Here is a 24,261-nt window from a genome sequence, read left to right on the forward strand (position 1 = left end):
GTCAGGAGGTTCGAACGGAGAAGCCGCTCGCTGTGAGGAGATCTGAGCAGGAAAGCTTGGTCTGCCCCCACGGGAAGGGCCGAGGTCTCTCGGCTGCCTTCTTTTTTCTTTTGCAACGCCAGGACCAGGGCTGAAGAACCACTCTGCACCATATCCAGCTGGACAGCCCCACTCATCTCCCCCTAAAACCTACCCAAACCACACGTCAGCTGGCATGTTTCTGCAATATGGCTATCTGTGTGCTCCTAGGAAAGAAAAATTCAACATTTGATGGGTGAATTATAAAAAAAACAAGTTTATTTGAAAAAAATACTCAGCCTCTTACAAGATTTCTGATCAACATTTACTAGAACTTGAGAGCCATTGACCTGCTAGTCACAGGCAGTCCGCTCCGCGTACGTTGAGATATTTTCCAGCACTAAAAAATAAAAAATAAATACGTACAAACAAATTCTTTCCTCCCCTTTGTATGTCCTAGATGTGAGTGGTTAGGCATCACCTTAAGATCTTAGTTGAACAGAAGCAAGTAAAAGAGGTTTTTCTTCCTAATAGATAAAACAGCGAAAGCAGAATACCTATCTCAGGGATGCGTTAACGACGTTCGAGTCTGCCCGGCCCCTTCGCTCCGCAGAGGGCTGAGCGCTCGCAGCGGGGTGCTCGGGGCCCGCGGCAGATCCCGGCCCGCCTGGCGCTGAGCCGCCTGCCCTTATACCCGTTTCGCTGCACAGCGTCATCGAGGAGAGGCATCGCGGAGACACGAACCGCCTCCTCCCCACGCCGATGGGGAGAGGAGCGACGGCCCGCGAGGGGTCTGCGCTGCCCTCGGCACGGAGACCCTGCCTGCCACCGACACCAGCCGTCCTTTCTCAACCCGAACATCCCATGAGAGCGTAACTACGAAAGAGGAATCTTTAAAGAACTACAGCAGCTAAAGTGTTTTCAAAACATACCTAGAGACCACCTACAGAGCTAGGAGGCATCTGGCACGCGAGTTTGAGACCACCCGACCCCATGCCCAGATCTGCCCCTCCACGGAGAGCCTGCAGTAAGAAGCATGTGAAGCAGTATTCATTCAGGGCTTGGCCCCGAAGCCCATCGTGCCTCAACAAGTCCAGTATCCTGCTTTTTATGGCTTTTTAACAACAAAATCCCCCCAAATACACACATACGCACACACACCCCATACCCGCAGCAGAATACAGAACTAAAGCATGGTTTACAGAGTAGAGTTAAGGCTCTTCCAGAATCAGCTAGATATGAAGACCCTAAGGCACATATTAGTACATTCATGTTACTGTTAAAAAGCCAGAATACAAAAAGCTCCCCCCCTCCCCAGCACACAAGGATACTGCACATGTAGCTCTGTTACCTTTGTTGAACACAGATGGAAACAATTCAGAGCCCGGTTAAAAATGAACACCTGGTTTAGACACTTCTCACCGCCGCTCAGTAGCAGTGGAGCACGTCCCCGAGACCATTTCAGGGCAACGGTGCTTCCTCCGACACTCCGGGATTAAAACCAGTCCCTCACATGTGGCTTTCCTCCTCTTTTACTCCGTCTTCCGTGCTCTTCTGCGGCAGGGTGGCCACGTCGTTGTTCGCCTCTTTCTGCTTCTCGGCCTCGTCGAGGTTGGTCTCCTCCTCCTTCCCTTCGTTCCTCAGCTTCTCCTCCGCCTTCTGCTCCTTTGCCACCAGGCGGTAGTTGATGCCCATGCCAACGAACAGGTAGATCCCGGAGACGATGAGGATGACCCCGCACGCCCAGTACGTGTACTTGTAGTCCCCGTACATGTCGTTGAGTTTACCTGGCGGACAGAGGAGACAGCTTAGTGAGACCCTCTCCCGATGCACCGTGGAAGTCGCTCCAGGTTCGGATGTTCCCGAGAGCAGCCCAGGCCCGGCATCCCTGCTGGACCTTTACTCCTTCCAGCTCGTCGCTGTTCCCAGGGCCGTGCCCCAGCAGAGCAGCCACGCTCCAGCGGGAGACCCCAGCTCGGCCCTGCCCCAGCGACCGCCCCGACAGAGCCCCTTGTCCTGCACGGCGGTGTGCTGCGCCTGTCCTGGCAGCCCGGCAGGTCCTGCTCCCCGCGGAGGAGGCTCAGCCCCGCTCCCGGGGCCAGAGAGGTGCTGGGGCCGGAGCTCAGCCCCCCCCCGCCTGCCCAGCGCCCAGGCACGGCGGGAACGCGGAGACGGGCTGCACAGGGTTCAGACCCGTTCCCCAGCGAGGAGACCCTGACCCCCGCAGCACGGCGCGGTCTTTGCCCCCTCCCAAAGGGAAGGTTTCCCTGCACGCAGCCCCACTGCCCCAGCTCCTCAGCCGGCCACGCTCGAGGGACGGAGACAAACCCGTGCGGAGGCGGCCCAAGGGCGTGATGGCACTCTACCTAGGAGAGGGGGTCCCAGAAGCACCGGGCAGCACTCCACAATGGTCACGAGGCCAACAGCGCTGGAGAAGCGCTGCGCTCCCACGAGGTCCATCAGGGTTTCAAACAGGACGGAGCTCAGCCAACCAAAGGCAAAGCCAAAGAACCCGGCGTAAATGCAGAACCCAGCGTAGGTGGTGGACATGGGGGCCAGGAGGTGGCACACCCCGTTGTAGATCACAGAGATGGCAAAGAAATACTGGACTCTAGGCCTGATCCACTTGGTGTTTGCCACCAGGCCCATGGAAGGTCTGGCCACCATGTCTACAAAGGCCAAGATGGAGAGCAAGAAGGCCGCGGACTCATTAGCGATCTTCTTACTCTTTGCATAATTGCTGAGGAAGACCAAGGGAGTGAACAGTCCAAAGAACATGATCACATTGCCCGACAGATAGAGCAAGAAGCCTCTGTGTGTGAACAGGGACAAATCCAAGAACTTGTTGACTGTCTGGAAAACCGTGCGCTTCTGTTTCTTGGTCTTTCCACCAATGAGGTCTGTGTTAGTGTCACCAGCTCCATCATCTTTTTTCGCTGCTTTCCCGGCTTCCTGCAACACTTCTTTAGTGGCCTCTTTTTTCAGCTGATCTGGCTTAGGTCCAATTGGCCGCATCAGGGATCCAGCTACGCAGCAGTTCAGCAAGAGACCACCAAGGATCAAGAAGCTCCCTCGCCAGCCAAAGATGCCAAAGAAGAGCTGATTCACAGGCGCCAAAGTTGACAGGAACACAGGGCTACCTGCCATAGCCAGTCCGTTAGCCAGGGGACGTTTCTTGAAGAAGTACTTGCCAATCATAGTTAAGGCTGGGTTCAAGTTAAATGCAAGTCCAAGACCTGAAAAAGTAAGAGCAGAGATAAGGGGATCAGAGCTCCACAACGTCTACATGCCAACAGCACTCACAGAAGGGCTGAATAAACTGAGGCAGAGGGTACAAGTCTTGGCATTTAATAATACAATTTTTACTGAATTAACTTTCAGATTATACAATCAATATTCAGCCTCCCCACCACTGATTTCTTCCTTGAAGAAGGAGCTGGGGTAGTAATAAAGTCATGCGCAAGAATTAAGGAAGTCCAAAGGAGAGAAGTGCTGTGAGTCATAAACTTTACTGGTGTGGCATAATCCTGAGACAGAATAATTGAAGGCTTTGCATTTTAAGCAGCCAAATACTAATGCCTGAGTACTTACATTCTTTCTGCATTATGTAGCTATTGGCATCTTTTATTAGGATATACAAAGGGAATTAGGATTTATGCAAATTCATCATAGACATTTTGTAATTAATTGCGAGATGTAAGTTACTCCTACTGCCTTGGAAGACAACCTATCTCGGCTGCGTTCGTGCTACGGTGCAGCTCTCACTTACCCCCTACTACCCCGACGCAGAAGTAGAGCTCCTCCACGGTGTTGCAGAAAGAGGCTGCAATCAAGCCGCACCCGGAGAGGCAGCCGCCAGCGATCATGATAGGCCGACTGCCGTATTTGTTCACCAGGATGCTGCTGATGGGACCTGGGAAATCACAGGATATACGCCCAGAGATGAGACATCGCCGCACAACAGGCAAACGCATGCACACAGAAGATTTATTGCCATAGGCTTCTAATTTTTGCACAGTGACACTTCACCCAGCCAGGGAATGGATTAAGGGGAGAGAGACAGGAGGGCTGGAGACAGCTGGAGATAAGAGGGTGACATTTGGTTAAAAGCACACACTGAAATCCCAGCTGGAAGAGCAGGACTCCAGCAAGTACCAGCAAGCTGCAGCTTTTGCAGAGCACCAAACATAAGCTCATGGTTGCAGAAAGCTGCAGCCTTTCGGAGTGAACTGCTTTTCCATCAGCTAGAACTGGGAGGCTCCCGGGGCACCGACCTGCCCCCGGAGAGCAACGCTGCTTTGGTACGGGGGAGATGCTGTCCTGCAAGGTGCTCTGCTCCGGCGTAGGCGGCTCTGCCCTGCCTGTGCCACCCGGGAATGCTGCAGCTCCCGGGCAGCCTCGCAGGGGGCCGGGGAGAAGTGCTGGGTCTGTTTTCTTTACTACCCTTAAGGCAGGAGAAATCCAATTGCTCTGCACACTGCCTTTTAAGTGCTTCATTATCAGGAGCCTTAATCCAAAGCAAACAGTGATTAGATACTGCAAAGCATGCTCTACAGATACTAAAATGTATTTAAATAAACTGAATGAACATCCATTGAATATTAACAGATGTAGTTTTACCATTAACAGGTAGCAAGGTTGTCAACATGTTATTCATGGGTCCTCAGACACTACTTGACCTTTTTGCCTAGTTTAAACAGAGCCTGGAAAATGTTTGAAGAGCTCTGCTAGGGCAGCAGGAACGAAGCCCTCCGAAACCCCGCGGCGTCCCGCCGCCGGCGAGGTGCTGGGCGCCCGCTCACGCAGCCCGCGCCGCAGCTCCAACCTCGTCCCGTCGGGGATCGGGAAGGGGGATCCGCTTCCCTCTCCCGAGACGCTCCAGCAGCCCCCGGGGGCTGTGACATCGCCACGGAGCCCCAGCGTCCTGCAGTGCAGAGAGCTCAGCAGTTTGCAAAACGTGCACCTTGAACCCTGGGCAAACCTCGGCGGCCCCGGGCAGAGGCCAGCGGCAGCGGCGTCCCCTCCCACAGACGCACGCGCAGGGCCTGCAGGCCCCAAGGACAGCTAACAGGAAGCAGCGTGGCTTCTCCGCGCTGAGTGCCGTGGCCCGGGCACACCTGCCCTGCTTCAGGCTCAACCTTTAAACTACTTAAAAGCCAAGGCCTGTAGGCACAGCGCGCGGAGGTGCGCCGCGTTCAGCCCAGGCACCAGGCAGCCACCATCTACACAAGCACCTTTCTCCATCCCAGCACGGATGGTTTTGGTTTTCTCCATTTTGGGGGAGGGGGCTATTCCCCTTCCTAATTTAAGAAAAAAAGGAAAAATTCACAGCACTCCTGTCTTCTAGATGTGCAAGAAGCATTTCTTATTGGATGCTAGCTGATATATTTTGATTATCCACACAGTCAAAAAAGTCTAAGTAATGGGAGTCTTCCCTCATCCTAATTAGGGACTGATAAAGGAACATCTAAGGTTATTAAATCTGAGTATTCCTTCAGATTTCCTGAGCCAGAAACCTCAGGCCTGCGATGGAGAGCGGCATCTGCGTCCAGACACCCTGCCGGGCACGGCACGCCGGGAAGCACTGGCGCGACCTTGCTGGGCAGCCGCCGCGAGCATCTCCTGTCCTCTGAAGGCCGGGTCTTCAGCATGGACCTCACGTGCTGAGCGCTTCCCTAGTTCCCTGGACAAGAATTAATTGCTGAACCATCATAACCGTAGAGTAATTTAGGTTGAAAGACACCTCTGGACCTCCCCCCACTCAGGGTCACATGCAGCCAGTTTCTTCAAGGATGGATATTAATAGTGTTCTGCGAGAAGGGTTATTTGGGGTAAGAGTCCCTGCCGTGGGACTGCTTTGCCTGCTGCGACCCCCGGCCGTGCAAACGCGCTCAGCTGCCCCTTTCGCGGGTCTTGGCGGTGCCGCAGGAGCCCCGGCCGCGTTTCTCTGCCACGGTTCTGGGGGACCACGCACTCAGGACACCTGCGGGCAGCATCGCCCTGGCGCAGCGGCAGGCTCCCAGGCTTGGCCCCGATCACGTCTCATTAAGAGAGCTGCAGGGTTTACGAGCTGCTTATCACCTCGGAGCGGGGAGGCGCGCCGGTGGCTCCGCTCGCTGCGCCGGGACAAAGCAGGGCCTGTTCCCCGGGGAGAAGCCGCCGGCGTCAGAGCCTTCGGACGCACAAAAGCAGGCGAGACGCGGGCAGCTTGCCACCTCGGGATGGCAGCGGTGCAAGTTCCCATTTGCCTCTGAAGCGGACGCAACAGCGGGGTCTCAAGCAGGAGCTTTTCCGCCAGGCCACCCGGTGCAGAACCGCACGTGCGGGCTGGTACGAGACACCGGGCTGAGACTGGAGAAGCAAGCGGTGTGAATGCGTCGCCCCAGCACAGTCTGCCTCCTCCAAGCTGCTTTCAAGAGAGGCGTAAACTGCACAGCTTGGGCATGAAAAGGCGAGACGGCAAGCCGCTTCCGAGGCAGGGGGAGGGGAGCCACTTTGGTTTAAGCGGTTTGCTCTGTTCTGCTCGTGTCTCTGCACTTCCAGCGCACGCTGCCACCTTCAAACAGCACAAGCTGCCTACAGGCACGGCTCAGCGACAGCGGGGAAGGACAGACAACGCCGAGCTTCGCCCACTCCAGAGCAGTCAGCGCTGGGCAGAATTTGGGGCCGGATCCTGACAGACAGCCGCTTCTTGCTGGATTCAAAAACCAGCTCTGCAAGCCGACCCATTTGAAGACAGACTTGGAGCAGGGGTGCTGCATGCCGCCGAGCTGCTCGCAGCAGCCTTCTGCCGGGTGTCGGAGCAGATGCAGACTGTCAGCGGCACGTTGTAACAGGGACGAGGGTGGAATTACACAAGTCATAATTCCCCGGAAAGCTTTTACTTACAGCTTTGCAGAGGACAGATTAACCCGGTTTTCACATTCTGGGCATTGAATAGAACTTTTTGACAAGCCTCCTGCAAGCAAACTTGCCAGGCGAAGTTTTGCCCACTTAAGGAAAGAGTTTGTCCCCCTGGCAGCGTTTTGAGTGCTGTCACTGCGGCAAGGCGCAGTTCAGTCCCACCCCGCAGAAGAGCCACATCCTGTGCTGCCGTCTCCCGCTTGCTTACCTCCCGCGTACATAACAGCCAGCATGATGGAGGAGATCCACGAGACCTTGCTGCTGGACGCGTTGAAGATGACCTCGATCTCCTTGAAGAACACAGTGATGGATTTGGGGAAGGCGTAGGAAAACCCGATGGAGATGAAGGCTCCGATGACCACGGCCCACCCCCACCCTCCTTCGGGGGGGGTGTATCCCACGGGGCCTCCGATGGCTGGTGGCATCTCGAGCGAAGCTGGCGATGGCTTAGCGGGGGCTCAGAGATCTGCAAAGGACAAAGCGCTGTCTCAGCCGAGTGCCGAGTGCTGAAGCCCCGCGGCTCTGCGCCGCCGCGGCATGGCTGGAGCCCAGCCTGGAGCCCTGCCTGGAGCCCTGCCTGGAGCCCAGCCTGCGCCGCGCAGACGGGAGACGCCGACGGCCCCGAGCAGCTCAGCAGCAGCCCTGGCGCGCCCGAGCACCTCGGGGGGCTGGTCTGGAGGACGAACAGTCAGGACGCTCAAACACACCGGCCTCATAAGGCTATCTCGAAACACATGCTCGGATTGCTGGTGGCCTTTAAATGCAATGGCCATCAGGTATTTATAAGCAGTGAATTTAAGACACGACATCCTGTTGTGAGCTGAAAAGGGCAGGCAACGTCCTTGCCAACTGCAGCTCGGGCACGGCGATGGAGGAGGCGGCTGCGCAGCAGGGCAAGGCTATTGGCAGCGCTGAGCTGGACTTGCGGAGGGGTATGCGGAGCAGCGGCTCTTCGGTCAGGGCTTGCCTGCGCTTGGCAGCTCTTCCCGAGCAGCTCCTTCAGCATAACCCCGGCAGATAACCGAAATGCACCGTTGCACGCGCCGGGAACGCGGACACGCCCCTGCAGCGAGGCGGGGGCTTTGCTGGGCACTGAGCAGTGCCCTGTTTGCACGGTCTCTCTTAAATGCTGTGTCAGGTGGAATCCCACTAACCCCTGCCGGGAACCCCGAAAACACTTCTGATCATTACGAGCTGTTAAGCAATAGCACAGCAAGGCAGCAAGTCCTCGCATATTCCCGACAAGTCTGCCATTGCACCACGTGGAAAGCCAGGAGCACACTGGTGCTGGAAAGCTGGGGAAAACCACAAAAATCAGAGAACTGCTGAGGTTGGAGAGACCTCAGGAGATGGTCTCGTCCAACCGCCCTGCTCAGAGTGTGGTCAGCTAGAGCAGGCTGCTCAGGAGAAGAAACACACCCAAATTAAGTATAAAATCATCAGGGAAAATAAAACCAGATGCACAAGCCCTGACATCTCTGTCTGCAAAGGAAAATAAGACAGACACGCGTCATGTCAACACGTCCATTATTCCTGCAGGCGCAGGCCCTCAAGGTCATGAGCTGCGGCTAAACTTAGCAGCGACCGACAACAGCGCAAAGTTTCACGAGATGCTGCCAGGCCTCGCGGGGAGCCCGGAGGGCTCGAGCCCTCGGTGCAGGAGCTGCGACGATGCCACGCGGCCGGCCACCCCCTCCCCGCGCCCCGCGCCGCGGCCTCGCTCCCCGGCTCCCTGCTCAACGCCGCTACCGCAGCCTCCCGACGGGACGTCCCTGCGCACGCCTAGGACGGGGCTGCCGCCCAGCCTTCCTCCCTGCCGCCCAGCCTTCCTCCCTGCCGCCCAGCCTTCCTCCCTGCCGCCCGAGGGCTGCAACCGGCGCGCCCGGGTGTGAAACGTTCACCTTCGGGGCTCACAGCCAGAGGGGATTAGAAAGCAAAACAAACTGGGAAATTCCACCTCCGTCTGCTCAAACGGGCAGCGAAAGGCTGGATCAGCAGAAGCGTAGCCCCGTCAAGGATACGTCTGCTCCGGTGCTCTGGGTTTCGTGCCCGCTACATGGCAGGATCGCTCCCTGGAGCTGTGGTTATGCACTGAAATAAGGCTGCTGCAGACAGCAGAGAGCAGCACAAGCATCCCGGAGAGGAGACGCAGGCGAGCCGACCAGCTGCTCCCGTACGTGCTTCATGCCGGCATGGCAGCAGGAATTCCTGCATTCCCACAGAATTCCTGCTTTAAAAGACGGTTCCTGTGAGCGCTGCAGAGACACAGCCCACCCCGAGGACGGTGAGCGCTTACGGGGAAGGGACAGAGGCAGCGAATCCGCCCGGGGAGCGGCGGGGGCGAAGGCTGCAGCGTGGGCGACGCATCCAGCAGCCCCAGCCCTCCCAGCCCGGCATCACCCGGGCCGGACCCTGCTCAGCCCAGCTGGGAGTCAGTAACGGAGGAGGAGGACACCAGGCTCCCTCAGCACGCGATCTTACCCCTTCTTTCTCTAGCTTTCCACTCTGCTGTTTAGGTTTTCAACTGAAAAAGAGAAGAAAACAGTCATCTTTGAGCATAAGCCCTTTCCTCTAAGGGCTCGCATAAATCACACCGCAACGTAGTGACAGCTCCAAACGCAGAAAGGCGTGCTAAGTCAGAGCGGTGCAAACCTCCTGTTTATAGCCCGTCTCCATTCAAGCTGACTGCAATTACCGTCTCCCCCACGGCTGCCTGCGTACGGGTATCTACCTGGCGCAGTCACCACGTGCTCTTGCCTGCCCCGCACGCTGCCGCGGGCACCCCACTGCCTTCCTTTGCTCTGCTTCACCGCGCGTGCGAGCGGCCGGGGAGCTCGCTGCCTCGGCCGGGACACGGCCTGCCAAGGCGGCCGGCAGCTCCCGTGCCGCAGGGAGCCTCCGGCTAACGGCGAGGAGCGGCTGCCCGGCAGCACCGCGCGCATCGCGCCGGCGGCAGAGCTCGCGGGAGCTACCCGACACCAGATTAGGTTTGCAAAAGCCACCCGACACCGGCTCCCCTCGCATGCTCATGCCTTCCCCTGGCACGGGAGCAAGGAACAAAGCGCCGGAGCCTGGTCCCTCTAAGCCTTTAAGACTGGTTTAGTCTGACCCGGACGCCAATCTTTTCTGCTGGAAGGGTATTTTGGCTGCGCCTTGGCCAGTGCAACACATGACCATCATGAGCAGAAGCCAGTCACATTGCTGCTTCAAACAAAAGAATCATTTACAGGACACTCCCCCAAATAAGCCCCATTAGGTGAACTATGCTCAGAAGCCAGAGGAATCATTTATTCTGCTCGGACACGGAGTGACTGCAGCTACCGTTCCCCAGCCCGTTTAATATAGAGGCAGGCAGGCACCAGCCGGGGCCGCGGCGCAGCCAGAGCCACGGGCACAGAGCGCAGGCCAGGCCGTGCCGTGCCGTGCCGTGCCGCGGCTCAGCCACCCGCGGGGCACCAAACACCCTCTGCCTCTGGGCAGCAAGAGTAACTAATCCACAAGTCATGCTGCTTCTGCAAAACCAGAATGAGTATCGGGTTTTGTTTAACATCACTCTCCAGCGCAGGCTGCGCAGTTTGCAGCTAGTTCTTGCTTTTTGAGTCATACCGAGGCTCCACAGCATGCAGTGAGCTTCCTCCAGGCACCATCAAGCCACGCTGATTTGCCTGAAACATTTTTAAAAGAGGAGACTACCGGGTTTTGGTAATAAAAACCATCAGTTACTAGCAGGTAATACCAGCTACTTGTGAGCACTAAAAAAACTGCTGGTAGTAAAAGCTACTAAAAGCAAAAAGCTAGGGTTTGGAGAGGGGGGTGATGAGCTGTTGGGGATTTTCCCCGCTGCTTTCGAAAGAGCACCCAGGCCGAGTGCTTCATCGCACCCGAGAAGCTCGACTGCACCGGAATTGCTGCGGCCGGGTTCACTTGCTTGCTCTTTCCCGGCCAGCAGCGCTCCTCTCCCCGTGGCGCTCCGGAGGCGCCTGTCTATGAAACAACAGACGTCGGAGGGGAGACGCGGCCTCTCCCGCCCCGCCGGGCCCGGCGAAAAGCCCTGCGCTGAGGAGTCCCACGCGGCGCGAGGGCACTGAGCAAGATGCGCAAAGTCTGCTGCCAGAGGGCTTACGTTCGGAGCCCTGCATGCCACAGCGCTTGCCCTGACTCATTAAAAATCCTTACTAAGACAGAGCAGTTTTAGAAAGCTTTTACTTCAGCCTCATTAAGGTTTCTTCCCGATTTCCTCCTTCCCCCCGCACAGAGGTGGTTTCGAACGGAAGGGTAAGGCAGGCAGCGCGAGTGGAGAGCTTCCCTCCCCTTCACAAAGCAGTCAGAACATAGTTATGACGTCTGCAGCCGTGTTTTGGAAGAGCTGCAACGTGTCAGACGTGTTTGGAAGTGAAATTCACAGCTGCGAGGCAGCCAGCTACAGTTTCCCCTATTAGGAAGTAAAATAACGATATTTGCAGTAATTAAGACTGATGAGACCAAGTAATGCCTGCAAGTATCACGTCTGCTGCACTGCAAACTTGGACAGACCCGCAGGAACGGGCAGCCTGCGGCAACCCCTCTTCCTGCATCGCAATGCTCAGAGCAGAAATCAGCCCTTCTTGGGCAAAAAGGACTGTATCGTCTCAAAACAGAGCCGGGAGAGAACTCAACTCCTTTCTGACTTTCAGGTCCTACGCACGAGTACTGTTACCCCCTCTTTGAAGGGACCTGAAACAGGAAGATTTAAGTCGTTTACTTATATAATGCTGCAAATTACCGTGCTTTTAAAAACTCGGCTTGGCCAGATGCCATGGCAGAAAAACAGAGACTCGCATTTATAAGGCACTGCAAATGCTGTGAAGTATTTCAGAGGCGACCCCCCCGCAACAGCGTCGTTACAGTGCTCTTCTTCAGCGCCCCGGGAAAAGGGACTTCTCCCACCTAAACGCAGCCGGAGGCCGCAGATACTGCCTATCTTTCCCTCACACACACGGCTTCAGCGCAAGATTTCTGTGCTCCGCGCGTGCGTTCCTGCTGCATCCTCCAGCTCGGGAGCTGCTACAGCCCGTGCCGTGGAGCGGGATCCTCCGCGCTGCGGGCACGCCTGCTCCGCCGGGCTGGGGAAGGGCAGAGCGCCCTGCTCGCCCCCGCCGGACCGTGGGGCCCGGAGCACAGCCCGCGCTTTGCCCCGCGGCCGTGTCCCTCCCGGGAAGGGCACGAGCCGGTCGGGCTGCCCGGGATCCGCTGCACCGGCGCTCGCCCACCGCCCCGGCTGCGTCTGAGCGGCGGCACGTCCCTCCTCGGAGCCTCCGCCCTGCCCCTGCTGCTCCCGCACGCTGGGCATCGCCCCGTCCGTCTGTCCGTCCTGGCAATTGCATCCTGGTGTCCGGTGTCGGCCTGCCTGTCCCCAGCACCTCGCGTCCCGCTCGCTGCCACGCGGCCAGGCACGACGCTCCCGGCCCCGCCGTGAAACCGGCTCCCCGGCGTCCCCGACCCCCGCTCCGCTCCGCCCCACCGGCCACGGCACCTTCCCACTCGGCCAGGCCCCGGCTCTGGAGATAAGGACCACGGCTGCGTTGCTTCCTTGCAGGAATAGGTGTTCGAGCCTCGAACACCGACCAGGTGAGCCGGCTTGCAGCCCGGCGGCTTACACAAGCCGCACCGCCGCAGGAAAGGGCTGCCTCTTCCCACGGGCTCTCCGCACCGCGAGCGGCTGCGGCCGGGCTCCCGTCCCACACGCCTCCTTTCCCCGCTCCAGGGCAAACCGCCACCGTCGCAAGATAACGATCGTGCAGAGCAATAAGGACAGCAGCCACCTTTGTCCCCCGGGGAGAGGCAGCCTGCGGAGGATCCCCGACCGCAGCCCGAGCTGCAGGTGCCGCGGGCACCGAGGTCTCTGCTGGCAGCGGGCACGCAGCCAGCCACGTGCCGGGCAGCGCGAGGACACGCCGCAGCCGCAGCCCCCGGGGAGCCCGTCCAGCACGAACAACCCCAGCAGCGGCAGCCGGGAGCGCAGGAAGCGAGACGCCGTTCTCCGGGAGCTTGGCAAGCGCCAAGTCTAATCATCGGTCCCACTGCTGTGCGTTATCCTAATGACAGCTCGAAACCCGCTTGTCCCCCTCCATCTCGGCCTCGCAAAGTCAGTTCACGCAAGGCCGGCTGCGTCCCAGCGCTCACTGCCAGCTCAGTGCGCTGTTCAGCAGCGCGAGGCCACGAAAGCCCGGGTGGGGCGTGGTGGAGGAGCCAGCAGTGCGTGCGCATCCCGCAAGGTCCTTGCAAGCTAACCTGGGAGCTTGCACTTACCGCCGGGGAAGACAGAGGCTCCAGCCACTGCGAGCTGTTGAGTGAATAACGCTCTACAGCTTCAAATTTGGCCTTTTTCTGGCTGGAGGCAAGAGGAAATAGAGATTGTTACAAGCTAATGAGACACCACTTCTGCTGGTCCTAAGCGGGTTTACAGAATTACGTGTGGGGATGTAATTCCACCGAGCGCCCACAGCTGGGGGTTTAACCTGGCTGAACACGGCATACGTGACGATCCAGCATTTGCAAGGGCTCTGCCCCAAAACAATAGTCAATTGAGGCCCTGCTCAGCTAAAGCGTTTGTTCATAGGGTGAAGCGAGGTCAGCACCATGTGAAGGGTTTGCGCAAGGACAGCGGCCCACACAAATCGGCCCGCCAGAAGCGGTGCGGGTTGCTCACCACCTCTCCTTTCCCAGGGGACGGCCAGCATCTCCCAAGACGTGCCCCAGTCCCCCAGCCCGGGTGATCTAACCTGGGATAGCAGACAGCTAGACGCCAAAAGGCAACAGTTTAGCGCTCGTAAAAGAGGGAGCGAGTGGCAGCTGCCTTCATCTTTAATTCAAAACTGGATCCTGCAGCGGGTGCAAGTCCCAGCCTGTAGCGACTAGATCAGAAGTACGGAGCAGCCCACTTACCACCACCAAGCAAGCGCTTCCCTGGGCAGGGCCGTTGCGAGGCCCTCAGAGACCTCCCTTGAACATCAGCACTACAAACCCTGACTGCTTCAGAGCATCGCCAGTCATTTGGGGATTATTCCCAGCACAGCAGCCACAGCCGCTCTGCGTTTTTTGCATGCTAACGGTTAGGATGCATCCACTAAGTCACCAACCTGAACCATCCAGCTGGCCCGCTCCTCACTCAGAAAGGCTGGTCCCCAGGTTCCTGAATTGCTCAACTTCTTGGAAAGACAGTTTTGAGCAAGTTGACTTACTAAGCAAGGCATTAATATTGTCAAGAGCATGAAAAGAGAGAACAAGCCACTACTTCTCCATCCAAAACAGATGCAACGAACGCTTCCTTTCTGGGCTGCCACGCTCAGTAATTGCCACCAGCGATGCTCAGTCTCTATGAGCAAGAGCCAAGAGTCTTACTAGTAAGAGAGAGTCTGGAACTCAAGCTTAAGCACATTATCAGCAAGATCAAGGGGAAAAGCCTGGCTTATTTTTATGTTATAGCCTAGGAACAGTCATGACAAACAAAGCCCTCCCAGAACCCTCTGACCTAAAATTCTGTGGGCAAACCGGTGTATATTAAACGGACTGGATGAGTTTGCAGGCAGGTTACAAGAATGTTATTTGAAATAGTTTTCACAGATACCCCCAGGGCACACATCAGCTTTAATCCCAAGCACAGCTCCCAAAAACAGCACGAGGTCAGCCCAAGGAGCGTTTCAGCTGCTCTCTGCACCACATCAGAGAGCTCCAGCACCCCCAGACAGGGCTGCTTCCTCCCCGCCCCGGTGAAGCTGCCTCTGTAACCAGCAGCAGCACGGCTTACCCTCGGACCTTGCAGGGACCAGCCGCTGCTCTCCACCCCGTACACGACCTACGGCCAAGGCGCTGCCGCCCGTCCAGCGCCGTGCCAGCGTGCCCGCCGCCGGGAAGCTGCGGTGCGGCGAAAAAGCTCGGCCTTACTGTGGCATTGTACACGCACATTTCGAGGGATTCACCCAAAAGCACTAGCCCAAGCCTATCCAGCTTTGTAGGTAAAGTGACTAAGAAATCCTCGCACTATCAAAATATCTTCCCTCCAACTCAGTCAATGTAACGGTGATAAAGCAAAGTAGCAAGAGTGCTGGTGACACAGCCCAGCTCAGCCGTCCCCGTCACCAGGGGCAGGGCTTCGCACAGGACACGGCCAGCATCCTGGCCACCTCATCCCCTCACCCTCACAGCAAGACAGGGCCGGTTTCGGCTCCCCTTCTGCAGCGGGGCTTCGCGGTCTCACGGGGCCGCTCCATCCACCCCGGAGTGGAAACTGCCTTTCAGCAAGGAGCAAAGCAATTTCTCCCTACAGCAGCTACTTAGGTACCGTAATGCCCTGGAATGCTTCAAAGACGATTTATCCCTCTCCAAGAAATTCTCAGAATGAGAAAAATTCGGTTCCAAATAGCATCTGCATTCTTTCATTATGATATCAATACAGCCGACCAGAACACTTGTCCTCTCCAGGTTTCACTGCAGAATGGGGTAGCGTGAGGCTGCAAGGACCCAGAAAGTCACAGTCGTCACAGTCAGAACATAACTTCCACTCTTTTTTTAAGAGAATCAGTTTGAGTTGTCTTTATTCTCAAACACCTCCAAAATCCTGATCCTTTAAAGTGCTCAAACTAGGGCTACAGCAGCTACAACTCTGTAAATGGGACATTCACGAGGATTGCCTCGCATCACTTGGTAACTGCAGTTTCACAAATTACATGCAGCTCCACAGGAGTTATCTTTGGACATATTACAATTATTCTGCAGCAGCTTTTAAAGAAACACTTGAAAATGAGTCACACAGACAATAGGAGAAGGGGCTCCCACTTTCCTGTTGAAGTTACTGTTACAGGTTGATTCCAGAGAAGGAAAGAGAAGTCATAAACCTGCAGCAAAGAGATCAGCACTCTAGTGCTTGATTAGATGCAGTTTGCCTCCCTCAGCCCACACGCAGCTTTTCAGCTCCTCATAAAGGATATATGGAATAAAACTGCGCAAGTTTCCAGGCCCGGACGTGGCGCCGGCCATTCCCCTCCTCAGCTGCCAGATAAATCAATGCAAATCTGAGCTCTGAGTGCAGCAGAAAATGCGTGCAGACATTCGCACCTTTTTTCCAGGAGCAACCTCCCTGTTTACCCAAAGCAGGCACAATGCTCTCCAGCCCGCCCCGAAAGGGCCGGGCGGCCACAGCCGCCCTGGTGACACAACCGGGAGGTCTGCGGTCCCCTGACAAAACACACCCTGCTTTTAAGCAAGAGATCCACTATCTCAGTGATTAACACAAGATTGAGACAGCTCCCCCCCCCCCCCAACCAAAGAGGCCAAACAGGAACTAACAGGAACTCTGGGAGGTTTTTAATGCCCAAAGCCCAAGTCAGACACCCCCGTGCACCCCAAGCGTGTACCATATATCCTGTGCACTGGCGCATTTTTCAGCCTTGCTCCTTTCCTTCTCGATGCAGCCAAAACCCCTCCGAGCAAAGACACCCAGGAGAATCAGCCTGCACTAAATTACCTCACTTAGCATGAAAAAGGGCTTCTTGTGCAACACGTGCGCACACGCACACGAAAGGCCTGAGGCACAGGGAAAAGCAAGAAAACAGCATCATTAGGTTTCAGAGGGCTTGTGATGCTGCTACCAAAAAGAGAGTCTTCGTTCCCAGGAGAAACGTAAAGCCTAAGAGCATCAGGCAAACCTCGTGCAAAGATCCCCGTCCCACTGCGAAGGGGCAAGAGCAGAAGTTACTATACAGCAGCCAAACTCCGGGCTTTAATAATTTGATGCTACAGGGAGGTACAAGGATACAAGCCCTGGTCCCAGGCATGCCGCAGCAGATACAGTTGCCCACAACTTTCCTGTGCTCTGCCTGTTTGCAGTCAGCCCCATTCTTCACGTAAATGACCAAACCCGGGGGCGATGCTCACCCCCCCCCCCGCGCGCAGCGTTTGCAGAGCCCTCGCCCAGGGGACGGCGGGAGCCGGGGCCTCCAGCCACGCAGAAAGGCCCTGCCGCCCCCGGGAAGAGCTTTGCAGGGGGCCGAGCGCTGGAGGAGCCTGGGGATCCCCGAGCATTTCGGCAGCAATTTCCTGACACGTGCTGTAAAGCACTGGCTATCAGCGAGTTTTAATGGTCCCAGTTTCCAGCTGCTGATCGCTGCAGCGGCCTTGCCTGCGGCACCAAGAGCCGGCCGGCGCGCCTTGAAGCGGGTACGGGCCCTGAGGCGGGTGCATCCCCTCCGGGGCCCTCCGTGTTCCCGGCTTCCTCGCTCAACGGCACCCACGTGCTGACGAGACGGTGCCTCTGCCGGGCCCTGAGCACGGTCTCACTCGGCTGGGCTGCCGACTTCCCCTTCCGCAGGCGCGGAGCCCCAGGCAGACAGTGCTGCAGAGGCAGGTCGCTCCCCGGGCCGCTGTCAGCGCCCCAGGCCCGGCTCCGGCGCGGCCAGCACCAAGCGCTCCACGGCCGCAACAGCGGAGCGCAGAGCGGTCACGCCGCCGTGCCCTGATCTTGGCCCCCAAAGCCCCAGGGAGGCCCGGCAGCTCCCGGGTAACGCCGGCCCGCGGGGACGAGGGCCTGCCTGGCCCCCCAGACCCGCGCTGCCCCCGCCGAGGCCGTTGGGTCCCCGCAGGGATCGCGGCCGCGCAGGCGCTGGCGGCTCCTCTCTGGGCTCCGGGAACCTCCTGCTCCCGCGCATCCCACCCTGCCTGGCGCGTGCGAGCCGGCGGGGACGCCTCCCTGCTCGGCCCCGGGAAGGGGAGCCGGACGGGCCTCTGATCAAGAGCAGTTAAGAGCGGCTGCGGTGAACAGCCACTGGCGCGGCCGGTCTCCCCTTGCCGTCCTCCTCCCATCAAGCGGTTTCAACCTTCCGGCAATGGCAGCGACAGGACCAAAACGGCAGCAGCCAGCAGCAGGTATCAGAAGCGGTGAAGAGAAGAAGAGCCATCAGTGTAATCAGGCCTGAACTGCGGCGCTCGCGTGTTTGCGGGACAGTTCAGTGAAATGCTTGACTTGGTCGGGCCAGCCCTTGTTCAGGCAGCACTTCAGCCTCGTCGTTCACAAAAACAAACACGCTCTGAAGCGCCAGGACATTAATTATCCCTTTAAAGCCTGCAAAACTTGCAGCCCTTTCCCCTGGCTCTGGAAATACTTCATGAAGGTCTGTAAAAGTCACCAGCCTTTCCCTAGCCATTTGCTCAGTATGTTAAACGCAGGCCTGAACGGCACCGAGAAAACCGAGGCCTAGATTATTTTAACAAGAAATCTCATTAAACACAAAGGCGCACATCTCAGACGCGGCACTAAGTGCTCAGACCAGACAGGACCTACTTATTTGAAGTAGATCAGAGCCCAGTAAATTGTGTGCTCCAGTTTACAGAGTCCTGAGCACATGGGAAACCCAGAAGCTCAGCAAATCCTAAAATAAACAGAGGAGCTTTGGCTTTCGGGACACTGCGTGCGTACGCGTGGGGAGGGAAGGAATTAAGCAGCGTCCAAGGAGTAACAAAAGCCCCCCCGTCCGCTCCGCGAGAATCGGGGTCGCTTGCTCGGAACGACATCCCTCCGCCTCGATACGAGGCGGGATTGGGGTCGGCCCCCCCCGGCCGCAGCCTCGCACGGGGCACGGAGGGGGCCCTCTCCCCCCGGCCCAGCCTCCAACCCAGGCGCGGTGCGGGCGAGGGCTGCCCGGGGCCACCCGCAGAGCCCCGCGGGGCGCGGACGGACGCGGCGGCGGCCGGGCAGGAGCACCGGAGCACCGGGCAGAGCGGGGGGCCGGCGCGGGGGGCCGCGGGGATGCTGCGGGGGTGTCGGAGCGCGCCAGCTCCCTCGGGCGCATTCCCGCAGGCGCCTCGCGCACGAGCTTCCCGGCTCCTGCCCCGGGCCGAGCGCCCGGCCAGGGGCTCCCCGCGCCCGGCCGAGCCGAGCGAAGCGCGGGGCCGCCCGCCGCTGCCCCGGGCCTGCGGGTGCCGGCAGGAAGCAGAAGCGAGCGGCCAGGACCCGGCACATGGCCCGGCGCCCGCGCTCGGCCCTGCGCCCCACGGCCGGTCCCGCCGCGGCGATCCGCCGCCGCCGCCCCGAGCGCCGCCCGGCCCGGCCCGGCCCGGGGAGGGGGGAGCCCCGCGGCGCCGCCGGGCCCACGCGCACCGCGCCGGGGCCGGGACCGGGACCAGGGCCGGCCCGGGGGCTCCGGCACCGCGGCGGGGGGCGCGCCGGGCCCGGCGGATCGGGATCGGCACCGCCACCGGTACCGGCCGCCCCCCCGGAACCGCCGCGATGCCCCGCTCCAGGCAGCCGAGCCCGGGGCCGCCCCGGCCGGCTCGTCTCGTCTCGTCTCGTCTCGTCTCGCCCCCCGCCCGGGTCCCGCCGCGCTCCCGCCACGTGGGCCGCGCCGCGCCGCGCCGCTCCGCGCCGGGCCGGGCCGGGCCGGGCCGTACCTGCGGTGCCGCCGCCGGCCGAGTGCCGCCGCCCCCGCCCCCGCTGCTATAAGGGCGGCGGGGCCGCGCCGCGGGGAGGAGGCAGCAGCGCCGCGCCGAGCCGAGCGCCGCCCCCCCGCGCCACGTGCGCGCCGCCCCCCCCCCCCAGCTTCCCCCCCCCCCGGGCCCACGCGCGTCCGCGGCCCCGCGCCCGCCGTGCGCCGCCGCACGTACCGCACCGCTCCCCTCCCCACCGCACCGCCCCGCTCCGCACCGCTCCCCTCCCCTCCGCACCGCTCCGCACCGCTCCCCTCCCCACCGCACCGCACCCCTCCCCTCCGCCCCGCACCGCTCCGCCCCGCACCGCACCGCACCGCTCCCCTCCGCACCGCACCGCACCGCACCGCACCGCACCGCACCGCACCGCGCGGGAGCGGCGCCGGGGAGCGGCGGTGCTCGGGGCGGCCGCGGCGCCGGGCGGGCGGCTCGTTCTCCGCGCGGAGCCTCCCCCCCCCCCCCCCCCCCCCCCCCGCACAGGTCCGCGCCGGCGCTGCTGCGCTGCCGTGTCCCCGCGCTGCCGGTGCGAGCGTGGCAGCGGCCGCGGCGTGCGGGGAGCCGGGGGGCTGCAGCGGCGCCGGCCCGGGGGGTCCCGCGTTGCGGGGCGTTGCGTCGCGGGGGTTCTCTGCGCTGGAGCCGTTACTCTTCACGGGTGTTTCTCGGGCAGCTCCGGGCAGGAGTCCCCCGTGCGCCTGCGCCCGCCGCCCCGGCCTGGCCGCGGACCAGCTCCTGGCAGCTGCCCGCGCCGCTGCTGGGCCTGGCCGGGCTCCTGCTCGCGGAGGGCTTCTCCCCTGCTGCACGGCTCCGCGGGGTGGAGAATCCTGCAAAGTGGCTTTATCTCCAGTCCCTCCCGTTCTCGTGCTTGACTACAGGGTTTTACGTATTCCCCAGAAAATGTCTCGCTGTTGCTAGCCCGAGCTGGCGCCGTGCTTCGCCGCGGAGCCGGTGACGTGTGCCGCCCGTGGGAGCTGTTCCCGTGCATCCGTGGCTGTTTCGCAGGGAGCGCCGGGCTCCAGCTGGAGCCTACGGAGAGCGGGCTTCGCGCAGGCTGCACGCGGCCGGGAGGAGCAGAGCCGCACAGCCCGCGGTGCTTGGGCCTGGGGCCAGCGGGACGGCGTTTGCGTCCCCCGGCGCTCTCACGCCGTCGGGGCGGTCGCCAGCCAGCGGGAACGATGCGGCACGTGCGCGCTCAGGGCCGGGCTCTGCCGTGGCCGGGCCCGAAGCCCCGGGGAGCCCCGGTCCGTGCCGGGACGCGCCGCTGCGCCGGTGCTCGCCCCCGGGGCCGTGCCGGCCGTGCTGCGGGGCGGGCGAGGACAGGCCTGGCGCCGAGCAAAGGGGGAGCCGCCGCCGGGAGCGCTTTTGGATGCACGGGCGAGTCTCCGTTCCCCACGCGCAGCAAATACCGCGAGAAACAGCCACTGCTGCACGCGCTTTCCTTGTGCCCCCGTCTCCTGCGGCCTAGGGAAGCCGTCTGCCGCCTGGGCTGCGTGATCCATCCTCCCGTCTGTTTTGGAGCAGGGCGAGGGATGGCGCAGCTCAGCTCGGAGCAACGGGAGGAGAGGAAGGGAAAAAAGTGCACGCTGTAACGGGAGAGCAGGGCTGCAGCGAGCTCGTCCGCCCACGGCTAAGGCAGCACAACGCGGACCGAGGAGGGCGGAGGGGAAGGTTTTCCCGGTGCATCTCCAGCCGCACGAGCTGGTGAACGGGGCAGACCTCAGCCCAGCTCCCGGCGCTCTGTTTTGCCTAGACAGCGAGATGCATCATAATAAAAAAGGGCAGTTTGGGATCAAATGCAAGCTACAGCTTTGCTTTGTCGTTCTGTAGCATCTTTAGCGAGGAAAAGGGCCGTTTGGAAGAGGCGGCCCTGTCTGCAGCCATGAAGTGCCGGGCGGGGGATCCCACGCGGGGAAGCAGGATTTGGTTTCCTCGGGAGGCTCCGTGCCGCCGGGAGGAGCGCGGCCACCCGGCAGCGGGGACCACACCTCGGCGAGGGCGGCGGCGCGGCACTGCCATGGTTCTGTCTCCTTTAAAAGATGGATTTAATTTTAATCCCTTTAGGAATTTTTTTCTTGTGAGGAGAACAGGATATTGGGCAACAAAGCTGTCCTTGAAAAGCAGCTGTAAGCAGCCCTGCCGCCCTTACGACGGGCTGCATTTGCTGTGGGCACCAACCGGGTTTGCAACGGGCTGCACCCGAGTCCCTCTGCCTCCGGGGTGGGAGAGGCCGCAGCAGAGCAGCTCAGCTTCAGGCCTTCTTGTAAATACTCTTGTAAATACTAAGGACCTCTAGTAATCCTGAAATGCAGTCGCTGGCTTTGGGTTTTATTGGAATTAATGTCTATAACAGGTGTAAAAGTCTAGACCTCTTGGTTATTGTGAATATGCATGTCTTGCTTGATAAGAGAGGTAACATGCGTCCAATTCCAGGAATTATCGAAAATCTCTTGGGAAAGTCTGCTCTTTTGAGATATCCATCCTGGTTTCCTGACCGGGCCTTGCAGAAAGGTTTTCTGAACTCTTGGATTCACTCCTCGCTTTAACTGCACTTCCAGGCTTTGAGTTTACCCATCATAGCAACCTCGCGACAATGGAAGAGGCGAAGGAGGCGTCTGAGCGCCGTCCTCGGGGACCGCGGTCCTGCCGGCCCGGTGACAAAGCCGCGGCATTGTTCGGGGCTGGGTTGGTGTTACAGCCTGCGCCAGTGTTCAGGAAATAATCTGCTTTAGGAAAAAAGTGCGTACTGCTAAAAGGCTTAAAATGGTCACTAATGTTCAGTAGAAGTCCTTTACAGCGGTGGTCTTTCCTCTCTTCTAGGTCGATACTTCTTTTAATCCGGTTAAATAAGGGCCTGGGCTCTTTCCGCGACGGCTCCTTCGCCCGCTCGCGGGCTCACAAACGCCTCCCTCGGAGCAGACCGCGGCTCCGAGTGGTCCGAAGCCCTCTGGGTGCCGGGGCTAATTGCTGCTTCGGGGAGACGGCGGGCGCCGTGCCGCCGCAGCGGGGAGGGGACATCTGCCTTGCACCCGCTCCGCGTGCTGCCTGCGCCGATGCGCGTTACAGCGGGAGCGGAGCCGGTTCCTTGTCAAAGCAGCCCCGGGGGCACGGTGTGACCAGCGACTGGTGAGACCGGCACGTTGGCCTGGGGCGTAAGGTGGTGGAAGGAGGACGATCCCTATTAGCCGGGGAAATCCAGAGCAGCGGGGTGGCACTGCGGCGGGCAGCGGCGCGTGGCAGCGCGGGAGCTGGGAGCATCCCCCGCCTTCGGGCAGGCCTGGGGAGCCTGGGGAGGAGCAGGGGTCCCGGGCCCCGCCGCGGCGGCTGGGCTTCCCTGGCGCGCGGCGCTCCCGGCTGCTGTCCCAGAACATGCCGTTTTAGTGACCGTATTCCTGTTCTTGGGGCCGAGAGGAAAAGGTGGGGGCTCTGCAAATAATTTAACCGTATCCTGCACCACATAATTCCCTGTGTCAATAACCGTCTCACCTGCAGTTTACTCTCCTTTGCGTCCCCGTCCAGGGAGCCGGTTTCGGCTTTGTTTCCCAGCCTTGGCTTGTGCGGCCCTCGGCTGTGGGATGCAGCAGCATCCTTTGTCACGTCCCTCCCTCCCCGAGGAGGCTGCAGGTCTCCCCCGCCCCGCGCGCGGCACCTTAGGGCCCCGTTCCCGCTGCCTGCGCCTGGGTGCCGTGCCGCGCCGCCCCGCCCCGGGGGAAGGCAAGGTGGGTCGTCCGCCTGCCGCCCTCGGGGCAGCGTCGCCGAGGGGATGAACCGGAGCGGAGCGGCAGGCTGCTTCCCGGCCCTGGTCCTGCTCCAGCCTCTCCGTCGGCTGTTCCTTCGGGATGTTGCACAAAGCCCCGGCCGGGGCTTGCGCTGCGCGGGAAAGGCCGGGCTCCGAGTCCCGCCGGCGGGTGAGCGGGGCCGAGCGCTGCCGCGTGCAGCGGGCGCCTTGCCCGGTGCCTCCCCTCCGCCCGCGGCCCAGGGCCCCGGGGAGCCGCCGCCGCTGCGCGAGTCCCCGGGGAGGCAGCGAGCGCCGAGCCAAGGGCCGGGGCCGGGAGCCTGCCGAGCGCGCAGACACAACACAGCCACCAGTGTTTGTTCTGAAACCCGCCCAGGATTTTTTGGCTTCGGCGAGAACGGAGGATTATTTTCCTTAAGTAATTTTAAACCTGGAGGCTGGCGGGCGCCGCAGGGCTGGGGTTTCCTGGTGCGGGGCAGGAGCATCCCCAGGGACACCAGGAGCATCCCTAGAGGTGGCAGGAGCATCCCCAGGGACACCAGGAGCATCCCCAGGGACACCAGGGGCCCCGAGCTCTGCCTGTGCCCGCTCCCAGGGCCGGAGAGGCAGCAGTGCTCGGCGGAGCGAGCGGCTGCCCTCGCCGGTGCGCACGGGGCGGAGGACAGCGGAGGCGGTGGCCGCGCGGTCGGCCGCCTCGCGGCTCCGCACGCCGGCAGGACGTGGCGGTGGCAGGGCCGCGCTCGTGCTCGCGCTCCCCTCGCCGCCGGCGAGCGCACGACCTATTGTGTGCGTGCGGCTACGCCTTCGCCCCGCTCGTTCCCGCTTCCCCCCGCGCTTCCCGCCGGGCCGGCCGACAATGCCAGGAAAGCCTCCGTGCCGCGGCTGTGTCCCGCCTGCCTGGCCGCAGGAAGGTCCCCGGGGAGCGCTCGCAGCCGCCGCGTCCAGGGCACGCACCCGGCGGGGACGCGGGCGGCTCGGGGCCCGCTCGCCTCCCCTGCGTGAGCCCGGGCCCCGCGGCAGCTCGCAGCCCCGGCCGCCCGTGGGGCCGCGCACCGGGAGGGCGGCTTGGGGCGGACGCGTGCACCGGCCCCGGCTCTGCCCCCGGGATCGGGGTAAATGCTGCACCGCGGCTGCGCAAACCCGCTTTCGCTGGC

At 60.7% G+C, this 24,261-nt stretch overlaps 1 protein-coding gene across 2 annotated transcripts; it reads right to left on the reverse strand.

The window, feature by feature from the left end:
* Window positions 1-275: 275 nt before the first annotated feature.
* Window positions 276-19,471, reverse strand: SLC16A1 (solute carrier family 16 member 1). Of its 2 annotated transcripts, none has more exons than XM_064498183.1 (5): window positions 19,342-19,471; window positions 7,130-7,387; window positions 3,788-3,931; window positions 2,385-3,254; window positions 276-1,805 (listed from the first exon to the last, which is right to left on the reverse strand). In XM_064498183.1, the coding sequence occupies exons 2-5, from the start codon at window positions 7,344-7,346 to the stop codon at window positions 1,528-1,530; spliced, it is 1,509 nt and encodes a 502-aa protein (XP_064354253.1). In that variant the 5' UTR covers window positions 7,347-7,387; window positions 19,342-19,471; the 3' UTR covers window positions 276-1,527. The 2 variants fall into 2 exon arrangements, with proteins under 2 accessions (XP_064354253.1, XP_025967613.1); XM_026111828.2 differs by lacking the exon at window positions 19,342-19,471 and adding an exon at window positions 9,403-9,425.
* Between the last annotated feature and the right edge of the window lie 4,790 nt (window positions 19,472-24,261).

This window comes from Dromaius novaehollandiae, chromosome 27, assembly GCF_036370855.1.
Source record: "Dromaius novaehollandiae isolate bDroNov1 chromosome 27, bDroNov1.hap1, whole genome shotgun sequence".
Classification (NCBI taxonomy): Eukaryota; Metazoa; Chordata; class Aves; order Casuariiformes; family Dromaiidae; genus Dromaius; species Dromaius novaehollandiae.

Excerpts from the sequence above, each read along its gene's own strand:
- SLC16A1 (XM_064498183.1), bottom strand. The coding sequence starts at position 7,346 with ATGCCACCAGCCATCGGAGGCCCCGTGGGATACACCCCCCCCGAAGGA. Across the intron at positions 3,255-3,787 it reads CTGCGTCGGGGTAGTAGGGG|GTCTTGGACTTGCATTTAAC; the intron begins GTAAGTGAGAGC and ends TTACTTTTTCAG. Across the intron at positions 1,806-2,384 it reads TCTGGGACCCCCTCTCCTAG|GTAAACTCAACGACATGTAC; the intron begins GTAGAGTGCCAT and ends TCTGTCCGCCAG.